At 55.6% G+C, this 17,904-nt stretch overlaps 1 protein-coding gene across 2 annotated transcripts in view; it reads right to left on the reverse strand.

Moving 5' to 3' along the window:
- Positions 1–1,631: 1,631 nt before the first annotated feature.
- The window catches only part of BRD4 (bromodomain containing 4), an 85,669-nt gene continuing 69,396 nt past the window's right edge, over positions 1,632–17,904 (reverse strand). The window contains exons 12-20 of one of the 2 annotated variants that reach the window (XM_063110313.1): positions 9,228–9,280; positions 8,710–9,097; positions 7,517–8,104; positions 4,729–4,841; positions 4,461–4,623; positions 4,196–4,326; positions 3,854–4,059; positions 3,500–3,770; positions 1,632–2,314 (exon numbers count right to left, since the gene is read on the reverse strand). In XM_063110313.1, the coding sequence (XP_062966383.1) occupies positions 2,231–2,314; positions 3,500–3,770; positions 3,854–4,059; positions 4,196–4,326; positions 4,461–4,623; positions 4,729–4,841; positions 7,517–8,104; positions 8,710–9,097; positions 9,228–9,280 (1,997 nt within the window). In that variant the 3' untranslated portion in view covers positions 1,632–2,230. Of the gene's footprint in view, positions 3,194–3,499; positions 3,771–3,853; positions 4,060–4,195; positions 4,327–4,460; positions 4,624–4,728; positions 4,842–7,516; positions 8,105–8,709; positions 9,098–9,227; positions 9,281–17,904 lie in introns of both variants that reach the window. The other variant, XM_063110314.1, reaches the window with a different exon arrangement.

The raw sequence follows: 17,904 nt of genomic DNA on the forward strand, positions 1-17,904 counted from the left end.
GTAAAAACTTGTATGTCGTTATGCTTCTGTAAACCGTGTGCCTCAGTCGAATAGACATTACGATTACGCTGCTTACGTTGTACAAACTTTTGACCTCCCTAGACTTCATCACTTCTTTTCTTGCATAGTTAGCCTTTTATCACAGCTTTAGTTTCCTTAAGAGTTTTCATCAAATCAGTTACCTGACAACTTGAAGTTCCCAGGATCTCTCCTGAGTCCTCTAATCTGGCTGTATGGATGATGAGTGTCTGGTGATCTCCCTTCTTCCTAACACTGACCCCCGCCCCACCTCACCCCCTCGTCTCAACCCTCCCTCAAACAAAGACAGCAGTAGTCACAAGAGGGTAACTTTATATTCAGTACAAATGTTTATTTTTGCAATGATAACTGCACCCAAAAAAAAAAAAAAAAAAAGAAAACCTTTAGTATATAAGTGAAAAGTCTACGAATTCCCTTCTACAAATGTCTAAAGTGTTTAATACAAGTCTCAGATTCACTGACATAATTGTTGGCCAAGCGATCCGTGCATACAGTACAGTGGGGCTTGTACACACCTCTTACTCTTGTATAAGACTAAAATTTCTAGTACTGTGGGTGGGATTGGGAAATGGCTGGAGAAATTAAATAGATCCCAGTTCTAATTACAACCCAGTTAGAGAAACACCCATCACGGAGGTGTGGAGAAGGCCATAGCAGAGTTAAATCTTTAGCAGGAAGGTGCAGACAAAACTCTTTCTCCAACTCAACAATTGGAAACAGCCTGGGGAGCTTTCTGAACAAAACAAGGAACAGAAACAAGGGGGTGGGATATGATGAAAGAAACCCCAAAGAACCAAAATATGTCACACGTGAACTGGCACAGTGGAGTATGGGGAAGTGCCTGGGGTGGGCAGGGACACTGAGGAAGTGGGAGGGCCTCTGGCTGGATGCCTAAACTATAACCTTGCTGGGAGTTTTGGCAGATCCCAAGCACAAGACAATAAAGGACCTTTCAGGTTGAAAAAGGGGGATGTGGGTTAATAAACAGTGCTAGAAATGTTTCCGTTTGTCTCTGCATATATATAAATTATATATTGTATCTTACACCTTAGGGACTGTTCTCAGGTGCCACCCGTGTCTTGTGGCTGGGGCATGTGCATATAGGTGGGCACACAGGCAGGGCTGGCAGGGAGGCCACTGGTGGACTTTCTCGGGCATTCCATGCCTGCGTGTGTACGTGCATGGGAGGTGAGTATCCAATTTGGGAGGATGTATGCTTGGATCTAAGAAAATCTGGTTAACCCTGAGCTTAAATGAATGGAGTTAGGTAAAGAAAATCAAGGTGAGAGAAGTGGCCCAAGTCCTTTGGTGAGTGGGGGACCAAGATGGAGGAGGGTAAAGAATACTGTCTGGAGTTTGGCCAGGGTTCTGCTGGAGCACGTCACCCACCTGGCACAGCTTCAGCTTGGAGTGGCAGCTACGAGTCTGAGCAGCTCCTGCACAAAGAAGACAGGGATAGGCCACAGGAGAGGAGTTACGTGGCCCCTGATGGTAGTTCTTGTACAGATGTGGTCTGGGGTCCAGGGAAAGGGCCCCTGGGCCTAGCCTAGGCAACAGTTGGTTCACAAAGAAATGTCAGGGAGACGCCAGCATTAAAAAAGAGAGATGTGTTTATTCCATGATCAGTACAGACCAAATGCATATTCCCCGTATGAAAGTCAAACCAGTCAGTGACTCCAGAGTTTGGCCAACACTGAGGCACCAGCATCGTGGTGTAGAGTGGGTTCTCATGGCACGCATAACCTCAACAAGGGCCCCGATTATAAAATTAAGGAAAAAAAAAAAAAAGTGTGAGAAGGAGCAACCGGCTAGTTGGGGCCAGGTGCTGGGCAGGGGAGCCTCTGCCTCAGTTTGCGACCCTCCAGTGCCGGGTGCCCACCTCGTCCCCTGGCCCTTCCTTTCTTGGTTAAAAAAAAAAACAACACAAAACAGATTTGACATTAAAAAACAAAGAAGAAGCCAACAAATGGAGGGGTAGGGGAGGGGAAGGAAAAGAAATCGCAGCTTTCTGGTTTAATAATTAAAAATAGACTAATAAAGTTTGAAACTGAGTAAAATATAGGCAGTTTTTTTGTGTTTTGTTTTTTTTTGTGGATTTTTTTTGTTTTTTTTTTACACCTGTTTGGTGGAGTCACCAACAAACTTCAAACAAAGATATGCCAACTATGTTCACTATACAGTACAGCCACGGTCACACACTACCCACAGCGCGGTGGTAGCCGCCGCTCAATGAGGAGACGATCACACCATTTGGAGATAAGCAGTGCCACTGTGTCTGGAGGAGAAGAAAGAATTAAAAATAAAATAGAATTCAACAAAAAATATATATATAGGAAAAAAAAGAAAACCCAGAAACACAGGTGGGAAGAAACTGACTTTGGTTGGTGGCCTCACTCCCTGGGCAAGGCCCACCCACACACTTGCATGGGACAGCCACCTCGCTCCGATTGCCATGGACACACACACCTCCACGGCACTATTCCCTTTTGCACAAGCGAACACAGAGAGCGGCTCTCAATTAAAGGCTTGTGGGGGCAGGGAGGGGGGTGGGGTCTGTTCAAGGCAAAGTCAGTGCCAGCAAGGGGGTGGGCCGGTGCCTCGCCTGCCTCCAGCCCACATGGGCCTGCCCTGGCCTCCTGGGAGCTGGTGGCGATGGCTGGGGTGTGGGGAAGGACTCCTGGTGGGCAGGACGTCACGAACGTCACGTTCTTGGGGACAGAAAGCCAGTCACGGTGGCGGTGGCAATGATGTCCTGTGTATATTGTGTAGACATTTGGCGGAGAGAAGGGACTCTGCCCCACACACGGGGAGGCAGGGCTCGGGTCCGGCCGGCACTTGCTCATCACGAGGCGTGCTCTGAGCTGATGTCCTGTGAGGGGGTGGCGGGACATCCCTCTGGCTGGCTGTAAGGCAGACAGGCTCTGCGATCCTCAGCTGCCCGTCAGGCCCGCCCCGGGCATAGCATGCAGGAGGGCCAGGTTCAGAGACACCCCTGGCCGCTGCTACCGCCTCCACCGCCACCCCTAACACTATGGAAAGTCAACGTTTTGCCAGAAAATCAAAGTCAGAGGTCACCTAGGTGCTCTCAGAAAAGATTTTCTTCAAATATTGACAATAGATCACTCTGGAAATTCATGTCAATGGTAGCTGCCATCTGGAGGGGAAAGGAAGGAGGGAGGGAGTGAGGCAGGGTGCCCTGCCACTTCTGCGTTTCCAAACCCTGCCCCCCCAAATGCCCAGTCACCAGCATTGGGCCCTCAACCTTCCCACCCACCCCCCGTCAGCCTTCCCTACCCCTTCTGTTCCCTCAGCGCCCAACCTGGAGCCTCACGGTACTCAGGCCATCTATATCTGAGCTTGCACAGCCTCTGAGCCCAGAAGCTGCCCATGCAGACCAGCAGAGTCCAGGCTCCCAGCTCCTCTACAGTAGAACCCTGTCCTCACTAGGGCCCCAACTCACTGCTTCCCGGCGCCTTCGCTCCTGCTCCCGCTTCCGGGCCAACTCCCTCTGCTGGTCCAGCATGGACTGGGGCTGGGAGCTCTGGGCCTGGGGGGCAGCTGCGGCAGCCACCGCGGCTGCTTGCGCCTGCTGCTGTTGCTGTTGCTGTTGTTGCTGCTGTTGCTGCTGCTGCTGCTGCTGCTCCTGCCGCTGCTGCTGCTGTTCCTGACGCCGGCGTGCCTCCTCATGGGCTCGCCGGGCCTGCTCCAGAGCGTCCTCATCCTCCCGGCTCCTGGGCACAGCAGGGCCCCCAGTCAGCCCAAGGCCCGATGTGGTCCTGGGAGCTCCCGTGCCCAACCTGGAGTCCCCGCCCACCTCATTCGCTCCTGCCGCAGACGTTCCTTCTCTTTCTCCGCATGCTCAGCCTGTGCCTTCAGGGCCTTCTCACGCTCCTCCTTCTCCCGAGCAGCACGTCGAAACTGCTCAAAGCTATCGCTCGATGACTTGGCTGTGGAGGATGGAGTGGTTGGATGCTTCTGCACCAGGCTGGCCCAAGAGCCCATGTTCTTGATTTTCAGGTCCTGCAAGGCAGAGGAGGGGGAGCGGGGGTGTGTGTGTGAGGGGCCTGTTTTTCCAGCAGAGCAGAGTAGGACCTGCCCACCCTTGTGCCTCCCTGGAGCAAGGGGCACGGGACATTCAGAGGCCTAATGGCCCTACCTTTTTGGGCGCAACTGGTGTCTTCGGCTCCTGTTTTTGTTTGTCCTTGTCAGGAGCTCCTGGTGGGGGTGCATTCTGCTCAGGTGGCCGGATCACAGGCCTCCCAACATCCACAGGCTTCATCTCGGGCCCTGGAACACAAACAGTCCATGGGCCTGAGCCCACCTTCCCCCGGCAGGGCATGGTCCACCGGCCCCACAGCAAGCTCACATCCAGCATAGGCCAGAGGGCCTGAGCCTCAGCTGTGGGTGGGGAGGGCACTCACGCTGGGGCAGGTGGACAGGGGCCTTGATGCTCTCCGGATGCTTGGGGGGCTCCGGCCGCAGCGAGGGGCTGAAGGGCTCGCTGCGGATGATGGGTGAGTGGATCTTCTCCTCCTTTACCACCACCAGGGGCTGGGGCTGGACCACAGAGGCTGCGCGCAGCTCCTGGGATGGCACAGGCACGGTGGGAGGTGAGGCGGGTGGACGCCCCCAGTCCCAGCCTCAGCCTGTGCTTGGCCCTGGGGACCATGGCCCAACCCTACCCTTTACCTGTTTCTTAGGCTGGACGTTTTGCTGGGGTGGAGACTGGTGGGTCAGGCTCTGGAACTGTGACATCTGGGGGGAATGTATCATAAGCGGGGAGGGAGCTTCACGGAGGTGACCTAAGAAAGGGGACAAGGAGCATGTCAGGAGGCTGGTGTAGAGGCCACCAACCCTGGAACACTTGGGCCTGAAGGGACAGACTTGATGTAGAACGAGCATGCAGCCAGCCAGGCACTGGGGCAAGGGTCCGCAGGACAGGCTAGAAAGAGTGAAGACCCACAGAAGATATTGGGCCTGGTGAGAACACGACTCCCCCTGATTAGGGGCTGAGTACTACAGATGCCCCAGTTCGTCCAGCTTGTGGGATTGCTCAGTCATGCCCCAAACTCAGTGTGCAGTGAGGCTTTCTATTGCCAGTCCTGGCATTTGAAAGACACAGATCCTGATACATTTGTTCTCGGGTGAGGTCTGGGTAGCAGCACTTTTCAAAACCTCTCCAGATGGCTTGGAAGTGGGGCCTGGGTTAAATATGAGGGACACTGATAACCCCACAAAGCTCAACCCAGGCCCCAGCCTTTCTCCCCATGTGGGCTGGCCCACCAGGATGGCTGCCAGCTCCCGGTCCTGCTCCCTAAACTCAGCCTTTGTGCCTACAGAGGGTTAAGCCTAGAACTGGCCTCCACACCTCGGCAGAGCAGGTAGAACAGGTCCTGGGGCTCTGGCTCTTTCAGGAAGTGAGCCAGCCCACCACCTGCATCCAACCAAAGACTGGGAGGGACACAGGCAGTCATGGTGTCCACATGCCTGGTGCAGGTCAAAGGAGCCCTGGAGAACCCAGCTGTGGGCCTTCGGGAAAGGAACAACAGAGCACTGAAGACCCACTGCTCAGCTTTACTGGGGAGGAAACCAAGCCCTAGGTCCCAGCAAGCTGGTGCCTCAGAACTGGCAGCAAGCTGGGCTGTGTCCTGCCAATCCAACACACTGACAGCCCTTTGCTTGAATCCGCGCAAAAAAAGGGCCTCACTGCCCCACCACACTTTGGCTAGCTCCCACTCAGGACAAGCTGCACTGTCCACAAGAGGAAGCTGCCTTTCTGCAACCCCCTTGCTCCTACCTCACACTGAGCAATCTAAAGTGGCTTCACGTGCCAGCCCTTCACTGACCTCCTCGAGGGCCTCCTGGCCAGCGGTACCTATCTTCATAGTCCTGGGGCAGACCACAAGGCTCCAGGTGTGTTGGACTCTCCTACCCCTCTCTAGAGCCAAAACTCACCCATCACCCCAAAAGACATCACAGTTGCTCAGAACCCATATGGAAGCAAGGCCCACCCTGTCCCTGCAGCCCACAGCCCACAGCCCACAGCCCTGGTGGCTGGTTTTGCTGGTCTTGACATTTCCTCGACTCCATCAGTCAGGACCACTTTGGACACTGCCATCCCCGTTCAGTGCTGAGAGGCCCCGGTTCCAGCCTGCAAGCAATCCACAGGCACATGACTGAGATAGCCTCCCATGTGAGCAGTGCCCTCAGGAGCACCTGCTGCTGACCTGAACAACAGCAGGCTCTTGGGCCTGTGGGTTTTAGGAACCGCCCACCTGCTGGTGACTTTAGAGGGAAGGCCCAGTGGTTTGGGAATGGCACCTAAAAGCTGCCTGTGTGCCCAGGGATGCCCGCTGAGCTTCCTTGGGAGCCCAACAACTTGACTTTTGGCCCAAAGCCTCCAGCTGGGTTCCAACTCACACCACTCCCAATGCCCCATCCAGGCTGCAGGAGCTTGGGTGGAGGCCCAGGGATTTGAAGCAGAGTTAGCCAGAGGGGGCCTGCCCTAGCTCCAGTCCATCACCTTCCCCTGCAGGGAAGCCTGGCCTGAGAACTGGGTGAGAACATGCATAGCTGCACAGCTACCAGGCCCAACACCAGTTTTTCCCAGGAAGAAGAAACAGCTGCTCTTGGCTCACGCATGCAGCGAGCCACTTGGCACCTGGCAACTTCTGCTGAATTTACGAGTAGTCATGGCCCTGCATACTTGGTCCAATTTGTAGGCAGCACCTAGGGCACCCCCAAAACGGACAGCATGGGCTACACTGCTGAGTCCAGGAACCTCTATCCAAACCCTTAAAAAACAAGTGCCCAGGAAAGGAGACTGGGCATGGCTTGACCACTGCTAGAGATTGAGAGCAGAATGGGCAGGCCTGTGGCTCACTTGGGAGACTGTGGTGCTGACATTGGGAGCAGAAGATGGGGACTGTGAGATACCCTTAAGCTTCAGCCCCAGTGCTCCCCAACATGGTCCTGGCCCTGCCTAACAATGCTGAGAGCAGAGCCTGCCCCCACTTCCAGATAGCCCCCACTGCCCAGGTCTGCCCCTGGCTCTGCCTGGTCTTCATTCCCCACCTTGTTTATTAGGTTAGCTCCTGCTTGTCCTATGGTCACCTTCTCCAGGAAGCCTACCCCGAACCCCAGAGATGGACCAGGTGCCACCCTCTGGGACTCCTGGCTTCCCCACCTAGCAGGGATCACGGTGCATTGTAATGCTCTTGACCATGAGTTCTAAGAGAAGGGCCAAGTGGCCTCTTATTCTGGGTGATCTCAGCTTGTAAGACAGACACCTGATAGACCTTGCAGCAAGCACCAATGCATCTCCTTTCAGCTCCCCTCCAGCTACCCAGAGCCTTTGAGGCTCAGCTCTGAAACCACTGAAGCCTTAGGCACAAGATAAAAACCTTCTGGCTTCTTGAGGACAAAACTGTGGGCCCAGCACCAGCCTCCCCAGAGCCCAGGGGCTGGGGCCACTTACCAGTTGAGTAGGGGTCCGACTTGTGGTGCCGGGGTGAAGGGTGATGCTGGATGACTTGCTGAGGCTTGGCGGGCTGCGGCGGGGGTGGCTGCTGGCCTGGGGGTGGGTGGGGGGGCTGCTGGCCTGGGGGTGCGGGGGGCTGCTGGATGTGGGTGGAGAATTGCATGGACTGCAAGTGCACAGGCCGTGGGGGTGGCTGGTGCTGCTGCTGAGGTGGTGCCTGGGGCTGGGGCGGTGGGGGTGGTGGAGGCTGCTGCTGTAGCTGCTGCTGCACGGTGGGGTGGGATGGGGGCGGCAGCGGGGGTGGGGGCTGGGACTGCACCTTCACGGAAGGGAGTAGCGGCGTGGGGGGCTGCACCTTCTGCAGCTGCTGCAGGTACAGCTGCATCTGCATGGTGGTGAGGGGTGGGGCGGGTGGCTCTTCGTCCTCCAGCAACACTTGTGGGGGCTGAGCCATGGGAGGCTGTGGAAGCAGGGGTGGCTGGGCCAGGGCAGGTGACACGGCCGGGGGCCGGGCAGGCTTGGGGGGCAGGGCAGCAGCTCGGTTGCTGGGCCGCGATGGCTGCTGGGGCAGCGCATTGTGCAAAGCTGGAAGGACACAACACCACGGCAGTGAGGCCTGAGCACCCCATAGCCCCACCCTCGCCGTTCGGCTCCATCCTGACCCCGTCTGGCCTCTAGTGGCCTCCCACAAGATCTAGAACACAGATTCCAGTGAGGCTTCTCTGGCTTCATCTCCCCCTTCGCTTCCTCATGCTCCCCATTCACACACTGGTCCTTCAGGTATCAGTGCAGATCGCAGTCACCCACTCACACAGATCTTCCCCAGCCCTCAAGGAGGGCGGCCCCACCCCACATCCCCCATGTATGTGCTAGCCCGGCTCCAGAGGAGGAAGCTTAAAAGGATGTGTGTGTCCCCCAACCCCTAACCGGGAGCTGCAGAGGGTTCGCATCTTTTTTCATCTGACACAAAGCCTGGCCCAGCAGAACCAGATCAGTATCTTCTGAATCAAAGCACTAACTCCATGCAAGTCATGTCCCGGGGCACCTCCTTCAAATTTCCAAGATGGCCCTGAGAAGCTGCTGACCCCTGCTAGAGATGAGGCAACTGAGGCTAAGTGGTTGCCTGGAGTACTCTGGAGTACTCAGTCCCTGTGTGGCAGAACCAAGGCGGGAAGGAAGCCACAGCTCACCTGGAGGAGACACCACCGCATGCTGGTTGAGATGCGGTGGAGTGCTGTGCTCGGGTGGTTGGGGCAGGTGTGGGGGCAGCTCAGGCTGCGGCAGGTGCAGGATGGGCTGGGTGAAGTGGCCGATGGGGTCGAAGACGCTGCCTGGGAGCTGGGGCTCCAGGACGGGCACCTGGGCGGCAATGAACGGTGGGGGCGAGGACTTCATGGCCGGGGCTGCCTGTGGTGGCATGGAGGGTGGGGGTGGCGGGGGTGGGGGCGGCGGCGGCGGCGGTGGCTGCTGCTGCTGCTGCTGCGGTGGTGGTGGTGCGGGCTGCTGGGGAGGTGGGGGTGGCTGCTGGGGCACAGGGGCCGGGACCTGCTGCATCTGCTGATGGTGGTGGTGATGGTGCTGCAGACAGACAGACAGGCTGATGTCAGACAGGCAGAACCAACCCAGACCAGATCCAGGGTCCCCATGGGGCCCACTGAGCCAGGTGGCCACCTCTCACCTAATGGAGGAACACCCTGAGCCCACGTACCTTCTTCTGTTCCCTCCCAGGGTGCCCCTTCTTTTTTGACTTCGGAGCTATCTCTGTGGAGGAAAAGAGAAGGTGGTGAGGCTCTGGGGAAGAACAGTACAAGCTGGCCTTGGACGCAGAGAGAGACCACAGAGCATGTTCAGGAGGACCAGTAATGATGAAAGGGTGGCTAGATTTGGTCCAGGCTGTCAGTTACCAAGGGGGAGGGAAAGATGTGTGAGGTGTCACCTACCCATTTGCCTGTTGCTTTTCCTAGTGGGGCCGTGCCTAAGAAAGCCTCCCCTGCCAAGCTGCAGACCACCAGTGCCATTAGAGGCTGAGCCACAGCTGCATGGAGACCTGAGCTGCGGAGACCTTGCCCACGCCTCCCCTGCTTGAGGGTCAGACACTACCACAGCGGCCAAGCGTCTGCACACTCTGGACCTCCTCCAGCTGTCCTGGGGCAGGCTGTGATGGTTGAAGGGTCACGCTTATTTGGCAACTGAGAAAAGTAGAGCTTTGAGAAGCAAAGGTACTGGTCCAGGGCCACACAGCTAACAGGAGCAACTTGGGGACCTCGAACCCTACAGCTCTCCGAGACCTCTTCTTTTCATTCTCCATGGGGAAGGAAATATGCTCAGAGAAACCAACAGTGCTGGCATGAGCAGCGTGGCCACAGAGCCACAGGTCAGGTGAGGAAAGCGCTGGCAAGTGGGAATGCCAAGAGGGCACAGTGTGGCCACTTTGGGGGAGGGAAGGAAGCAGGCGGGCCTCCCCAGAATGACGAGGAACAAATGGGGTAGGTGTTCACTGCCATGGTTAGCAAAGGAGGACGCCGGCCAGCTTCTCCTTCCTCAAAGAAGACGGACTTCAGAGAAATCCCTGCTTTGGGACACAGTCAACGTGATGCAGAGATGGCAGCATTGGCCCTGGCCCCGCAGGTGCCGATAAGCTGGATGCCGCAGTGGTGTGGATGTGTTTGGGGCATGCCTACCTGTGAAATGTGCTCAAGAGTCAGTGCACCCACCATGGCCCCTGCCCCAGAGATTTACACTGAGGAACTTTCACCAGCCAGATGCCCCCTGGCTAAACACAGATGGTGTGCAAGACCCGGAGAGGGAGAGGAGCCCTGGCGAGCGCTCATGGGCCTGCAAGTAACATGGTTGCCAACCACCAGGCAGGCTGCCGGGCCCCCCAGTAGGGTGCCTTTTGGATTGCTGTCACTGAGAGGCACCTTGTGGCTTTGCCTGGCTGTCCCTGCATTTCTTGCCAGGGTGCTGGCTCTTACTGCTGGTGTCAGAAGACGCATGCTTTGCCCAAATTGAGGCTACCTCTGCTTGGAGCCATTTTGTGGAGGACCATGCTAAACTTCTGTGAGGTACATGGCCCTCAGGATGCAGCTGCCACCAAAAGGAATGAGAAGGGATCTCATGCCCTGCAAGAGCTGACCACTCCATGCAAGAGACAGGACATGGACATAGACCTCAGCAGCTACAGACATATGTCCTAATACAAATGGCAAAGGGCTGCAACTGAGGACACTTTGGACACAGGAACCAGAGGCCTAGCCTCAAACCCAGACACTAGAGATGCCAGGATATAGAGCTTAGGACTCTTTGGGTCAGAGTATGAGGTGTGGTGGGAGGGAAGCTCCTGTGGGTGAGACAAGGGTAGAGTCTGGGTAGATGTGCAGGATCACAGCAACAGGGCAGCTGGCTGCTGTGGAATGGGGGAAGAGGAGCACTGGGGAGCCCGGAGGCCCCAGGACCACAGGGACCCCACACACCAGGGGAGGCCTGGTCCGCATAACTGAGATGCCTCACAGCAGGAGGCCACCAAGCCAAAGAAGTGGGATGAAAAGGCTGGAGCTTCCCTAGGATGGTCTCCTCTCCAGCCCCGATTCCAGCACAAGCAGGTGATGGAACCAGGGTGGCTAGGGGCAGCTGCTCCCATACTGGGTGCCCCTTTGAGGGATCAGGGGATGGGGAAAGGAAACTGCGGGAAAAGTGAGGCCACTGTGTGAAGCCCGACTAGGAGCAGCCTTAGGGATGTCCCAGACACAGTCACGGGGAGAATGCTGTGCAGGCCAGGGCAGCCTGCTGTCTGATGGCCTTGGAGAGATCATTGTTTTAGCTACCATAAATGAGGGATGGTCACTCTAACTCTTCATGAGAAGGTGTGGGGACTAAGCGCAATGGCTCCTATGGGGGTTCCAGAAAGCATGACTCGACTGCCTTGGGAAGGTCACAGGGATGTATCCCAGAGCTTCTTGGAAATACTGGGGGCACCTGGGTGGGGAAGGCCTGGAGGAAGTGGGAGGCACATGGCAGACCCCCAGGACCAGATGACTAAAGGGGCTGACAGGGGCAGGGGCAACCCAGTCTGGCTCATGTGGCCTGAGCTGTATCAATGTTACCAGTAGAAAGACAAGACAGGAAGTGCACAGCTTCATAACACACCAGCCCCAAGACACCCCCCACACAAAACTCTCTAGAAAGGGTTACATGAAGATGGCCTCAAGAACTGTGTGATCTTTATTCCATGACAATCTTCAACTCAACACAAATTTCATCTTTACACAGGATGGTAATTGTACAAAGAAATAAAATGGTTTTGTAAAATCTGATTAAAACACTGATTCCTCCCACCCCCCGGGCCCCACTCCAACAAAGGAGACAGAACAGAGGGGTCGGGGCAGAGTAGAGGAGCTCTCAACTGCACTGGCCGGCTCCCTCCACCTCCCATAACCCCTCCTCAGGACCCACAGCCAGCTGGTGTGTTGAGGACCCTGGTGGGCACCTCCTGCCACCCATGCACAGGAGGCTGCCAACAAGAAGTGAGTGGGCACTATCCTCTCTGGCTCTGTTCCTGGGGCACCAAGCACAGGTGACAGTTTAAGTCTAAAGAGCTTTCAAGTTCAAGGGGTTCTGAGCGTTCTCTGCCAGGTGGAAGCCCCTACACGCAAGAAGGATGGGGTCCCTGGACAGCAAGGGTAAAAGGACCGACCCTACAGGAGAGCTGGCCTGTGGCTAGCCCGTGTACATGTGTGTGGGGGGAGGGAAGAGGGAAGGACAGGGGTTGGGGGGGGGGGCACACAGGCCTGACACTGTGGGAATCCAGGCTGCCATTTGGTCCAAGACAGCATAATCTTCCCAGAAAGATAATGCCAGCAGCTTCCCAACTGTCTGTCCTGTGGGAATCTCTGGGCATGAAGCCCACCTTCCCTGCCTGCTCCCACTCCAGCCAAGCCAAGTTTCACTGGGAACACATCAGGCATGGGCCAAAGGGCAGCTCAAAATAGTCTATTTGGCAAATGGAGCTTGACTGGAAGCCGGATGCCCAGAGAAGATGAGAAACAGCCTAGAAACTCTTGAGCATCCCTGCAGGGCCCTGGGAGGCCCTGGTGAGGCTGGAGCTAGATCCTGCGGCCAGAGCAGGACTGGGGCAGTTACAGCTACTTGAGCCCCAGCACTCAAGGAGCTAGGCAGGTCTACCAGGGTTTTCCCTACAGGCAGGAAGCCAGCACTGAGGCCCTGCCAATGGTGGGCTGTACCTTAAGCCTACTTCCAGCTCCAGAAGGCAGGCTCCACCAAGCCAGGAGATGAACAGGCCTTAAAGAAGTACACAAACTACACTTTAAAATAGAGAAAAAAAGCCCCCTAAAATGCAGATGAGGTTCCTTAGGGGATTTTTCATGTTGGGCAGTATTCTGCTGAGATGCTGGATTCATGACCAAAAAAGAGCCAATATTTATTTTTAGAGCAAAAAGCCTATTCAGTATCTCTGGGAAGGCTTGGATGATGTGGCCATCCTTGGCTGCCCTAGCCCCAGGGGCTGTCGTCATTCTAGGGGACTGAAGACTAAGGATGTCCACGCTGGCTTTGCCCCTCAGAGATGTGCGGGGGCGGCCCCCAAGGGGCTGCGGTGCCCTCTCTTGTCCACTAGCCCTGATCCCAACACTGCCAGGGGTGGGAAAAACGAACCCAAGCGCCCTTCACCAGCCACCTCCATGGCAGCCCAGGAGTTACTTTCCCTATGTGATTTGAGGAGAAGCCAGAGAAATTGGGAAAATGCCCACCAGGCAACTTAAGCTTTCGGAGATATAGGGGAACAATGGAGACAAAAGGAGAACTTCAGGAGGCTGAATCAGCTGTGGCTGGTGATGGGACAGCCCAGCTGGCCTCACCTCTAAAACCCCCATTCCTCATTTGGGAAAGCTCAGGAGGTCAGTGTGTTCTTCCTGATGCTGAAAGAGGTCTTTCCTGGGCTAACGTCATTGCAAGGTCCAGAAGGGAAGCAGTTAGGGTCCAGAGTCCCAGAAAAAGAGGGAGAGGACAAAGAGAGAAAACACATTTGAGATCGGGCTTTGCATGTGGAACAGCACCACATGTATGCACGTGTGGGGGGATTGTCATCACCATCTGGGAGATGCCACCCACCCAGAGGACCCCAGATGACCAGGGAGGCTGGGTGGGACAGCCAGGCAGTCTGTAGGCAGGCAGCCTTCCCGAAGGCGGGACTAGGTGTGAGCTGCTGGACATGACTAATCCACCCCAGGGACAGGCCCAGGGCTCTGAGGAATTCCATAACTTGATGGAGTCCTGTCCCTTTCACAGAAGAAAATGAACTTAAGCTATAGCTTGCTGGGAAGGAATCTGGAACTGAAGACCGTTTTATTAAGAGTCCGAGTCCATTGATTAGGCAGGACCTACATAGAGGGAGAGAGAAACCAGTGTGAGAGAAATGGTGTGGAATGTACCATTCAAGCCACAAGACTAGAAGAACTGTGGGCCGAGCCAGCCCGCTATGCCCTGGTGGCTGACAGGGCACAGCCATGAGAGAATGATGCTGGAGACCAGGAACTGTCCCCTGTATGACCGGCCTAGGGCAGGGACAGACCCACCTTCCCCTTAGAAGGGCCACGGATCCAAAACTGCCCCGAACTTGTTCATGCTTCCAGACAGAATAACTGCTTCTACTAACAAGTTTCATGTGTGCCCTGCCTTGAGCGCATGCTGGCACTTCCTTTAGCGCTCCTAAGGTTGCCTCTTGAATTTGAGAAGCACCTGGGTCATATCCCACCAGCCAGATGTGTCAACCCCACCTGGCACCTGCTGACTCTGAGCTATCTCCTCAGGGGAGCTGCACATTATCTCATCTCAGGGAGGAGATGGAGAGCAGGACCTCCAGCTGAGGGAGGGAAAGAGCGAACAGCCAGATCCCAGAAAACACAAACTAAAAATGAGGAGTCAGTTACATACACTGTTGAGGAAGAGGGGGAGAGAAACAATAGAAACAGGCCAAGGAGGAAAGTCTTCTTTCTCTCCTTTTCTATGGTATCCCACATGGCTCCTTGGACCAGGGAGGGGCTCAGGGCTTCTTCCCACCCACACAGCAGAGCGGATTGCCTCTGCTGGAGCCACGGATGCAACCAACCACCACTCCCAGCCCCCTGAGTGTGCATGGGAAAGACCCGCCCACCAGCCGCCTCTCTCTCTCGGTCGCATTCCACAAGGCTCGCCCTTACCCACCCGTGAAGCCTCAGAATCCCTCCAGCTGCAACTCATGGGTATGTGTGTGTGTGTGTGCGAGGGTGTCACCTGGCTGTGCAGACAAACTGGTTGCCACCCCATCTTCCAGATCTCTTCCTACTTCTACCCCCTGCAGGGGCCTCGCCTCGTTCCCAAGGCAAGCAGCAGGCCTGAAATGTGACTGGGATGCTGAGGCTGGTGTGTGGTAAGAACGCCCCATGGCCTCTGCCTGTACTTCCTAGCTCAAAGCTTTCCAAAACATCAAGCATTCCTTTTTCCCCTGGAGTTATTAAGAAACACCCACATGCTCCAATCCTGGGAAAAGGAAACGAGGAGACTAAAATAGCTGGACTGTGCTCCTGCTGCAACTAGAAGACCAGACCAAAGTACGAAGAAAATCTCCCCACACCTCCCTGAATGCCTGCCCCAGCCCAGGTGTGTGAGGGGTGGTCCTGAGAGGAACACAAGATGCTAGCCACTCCTGCCTACACAGACCTGTGGATAGCATCTGGAAAGAACCAAATATCAGCAATATGGCCAGTAAAAGCTGAAGGAAAGCGTCCCAGGACATCCCCTGCCCCATGTGCCAAGTGGATCCAATCCCAGTGCTGGTGACAGCAAAGTCACAGCTCTGTTAGCCCATCCAGAATAGCAGCACCATGGCACCCTCCTCAGGCCTGTCCAACCCAGACCTGCAGATGCTCTATGGGTGGTGGGAGGGTGGCATTTGTGCCCTACCCCTGCCTGTCCCAATACTGAACCCTAAAGCAGCTCCAGGCTTTAGTGGGAACTGACGCTCAATGAAAGACCATAACCCAAGTAATAAACTGGGTTCAGAGAAAGTGGTGGGACAGGTTAATGGCACTGCCTGCTGCTTGGGTGGGGAAATTCATGGTGGCGTGGGACCGAGCTAGGAAAGCAACACCCCCACCTGTTTGCGTACCGCCTCCCTAAACTGCAGCCTGGCCCCAGACCAGCCCCATGACCCAATCAGTCTGTAGCATCCTTGTCTATGGACAGCTGCCAGAGGAGGGGTCTGCGCAATCCTGCACCCCCCCCCCCAATTTAGTGTCTCTGTTCTGTTTCTTTTGGTGATTCATGTCTCGAGGCTGTGTCAGCAGAACTGACCCTTAGTACAGTGACAAAAATAGGCCCTTTCAGGAATTTCGGCTCCAGTCCAAACAGAAACACAAGAACAAGGAGAGTAAAAAAATTAAGCCCCCAAAAACCAAAGGATAAATACCTTCAATGCCTCCCGCCCTGCCCCATTCTCCCAAGGCAGAACTGCCTGTAACCGGCCTCAAAAATTTGGGCTGCCTGGCTTCCTGGACCCAGAACAGTCACTGGAGAAGCTGCCCACCACTCCAGGTAGAGTGCAGTGTTCCATGTGGGATGGGATGGCAGAAGGCTGTGTTGAGTAATTCCCGGGGCATGGGCTCCAGCTTTGGGATCTGTTGCACAAAACCCACACAGTGGGACCCTCTGAGAGCAGAAGTACCCAGCCAGCCCGTAACAGAGGTGGCCAGTGCACACAGAAGGCAAGAGAAAAGCCCCTGGTTCTATCGGCAGCTCTGCTGGCCAAGACAGCAATGACAAAAGGGAGCCAAAATGGGGAGGGTGCCTGGGAAGAGGGAAAAGCCAGAGCCGAGGCAGCCGAGCGAGTGGTCAGGGCTGGACTGTGAGAGCCTGGGAGCCAGGGGCTGTGAGACTGTAAATCTCGCCCTTCTTCCTGCCAGGACAGCTGTTCCCAGGACTCTCCGATTACTTGTTGCACAATCTTCCCACTTTAAGGGGGATGGGGAGAGTGAAAAAATAGAAAAATGTGGCAGCAGTAGGGAGCTGCTGGAAATGTTGTCCCGGCTGTCCCACAGCAGGCGACAGCAGGAGGGGGCACAAGGCACTCACTCAGGAACCCAAGAGCATTCCCACCTACAGCAAATGAACCTGGAAGAGGAGCAAGGGGGCCGAAGACAAAGGCCATGGTCACAGACTTGCAATCGGGATGTGATGATCACAGCCCCCTAAGCAGTCCCCAGCCCGGGCCAAGCCATGTTGTTTTAATGACGAAGTCCCCTGCCAATTTCAGTCTTTGGGGTTTTCTTCTGGTCACTCAAATCCTTAGAAGAGAAAGCTGCAGAACCCCTGGTAGGAACAACTGCTACAGAATGCAGGAACTGCAAAAACTCAGAGGAAAGGCAAACTCAAGGCTTGGCTGGCACAGAAAGTGAAAAGTCAGCGGCCACCAGGAATGCTAATTGGGCCCAGGAACACGGCCATTCACCCTGCTGAAGGCGGGGCCCCAGATAGGGTCGGCCAAGGGCCAGTCCTTCCCAGGCAAGCATGGGGTGCAGCACCCCCTGCTGGCTGATGGGAAAAAATGCACTGGAGGATGTTGGTTAGAAAGAATGGATAAGGATAAAGTAGGGCAACCGGGGAGGCTGGGCAACTGGGGAGGCCGGGCAACTGCCCACATAGACGGCACTAGAGAAATACAGATGTGCCTTAATGGATTTCATTCCATTTGGACCCATCAAAAATGACGTAGGGGGCATTTGGAGTCCTGAAGAAGCACCCAGCCCACCCCAAGGTGTGCTGTTCACTCACTCGGACACCAGGCTGTAAAAGGGAAGAGGAATATGTTGGACGAGGCCCACTGGCACCTCCTCCTCCAACCCTAGTCTCCTGAGCAACACAGCTCTTCCCAGCTGCTGTGAGGGACCCTCAGCCTTCCTTGCCACAATCAGGTCACCATGTACACGCACTGACTATGTGAGGGTCAGCATTTATTTCCAACTAGAAAAAAATTCTGGAGGCAGGACAGATCCATGGAAGAACATGCCAGGAGTCTTTGTTGCCCAAACACGTGTTTCCCATAGTGGATCTGCACCCCCCAGCCTGCCTGACACCCCAGGGCTAGCTCTCAGGTGGTCTGCAGCTTGTCTGCTCAGCGGACAGATCTAGACCTGCTAAGTGGCAACCATGCTCACCCTAGACACAGACTGCTACCTAGCTCCACCTCCCAGCAAAGGCCTCCAGGGTACCAGGGCTTCCTCCCTACCCTCTCCCCCAGGCCAGTGTTAGCATCTGCTCCCCTGAGAATAATGAGGGAAGTGCACATCTGGAGGAAACAGCCCTTTCCCCACCCCGCTCCCAGCATCACAACCTGA

The sequence above is a fragment of the Cynocephalus volans genome, chromosome 10 (assembly GCF_027409185.1).
Source record: "Cynocephalus volans isolate mCynVol1 chromosome 10, mCynVol1.pri, whole genome shotgun sequence".
Lineage (NCBI taxonomy): Eukaryota > Metazoa > Chordata > Mammalia > Dermoptera > Cynocephalidae > Cynocephalus > Cynocephalus volans.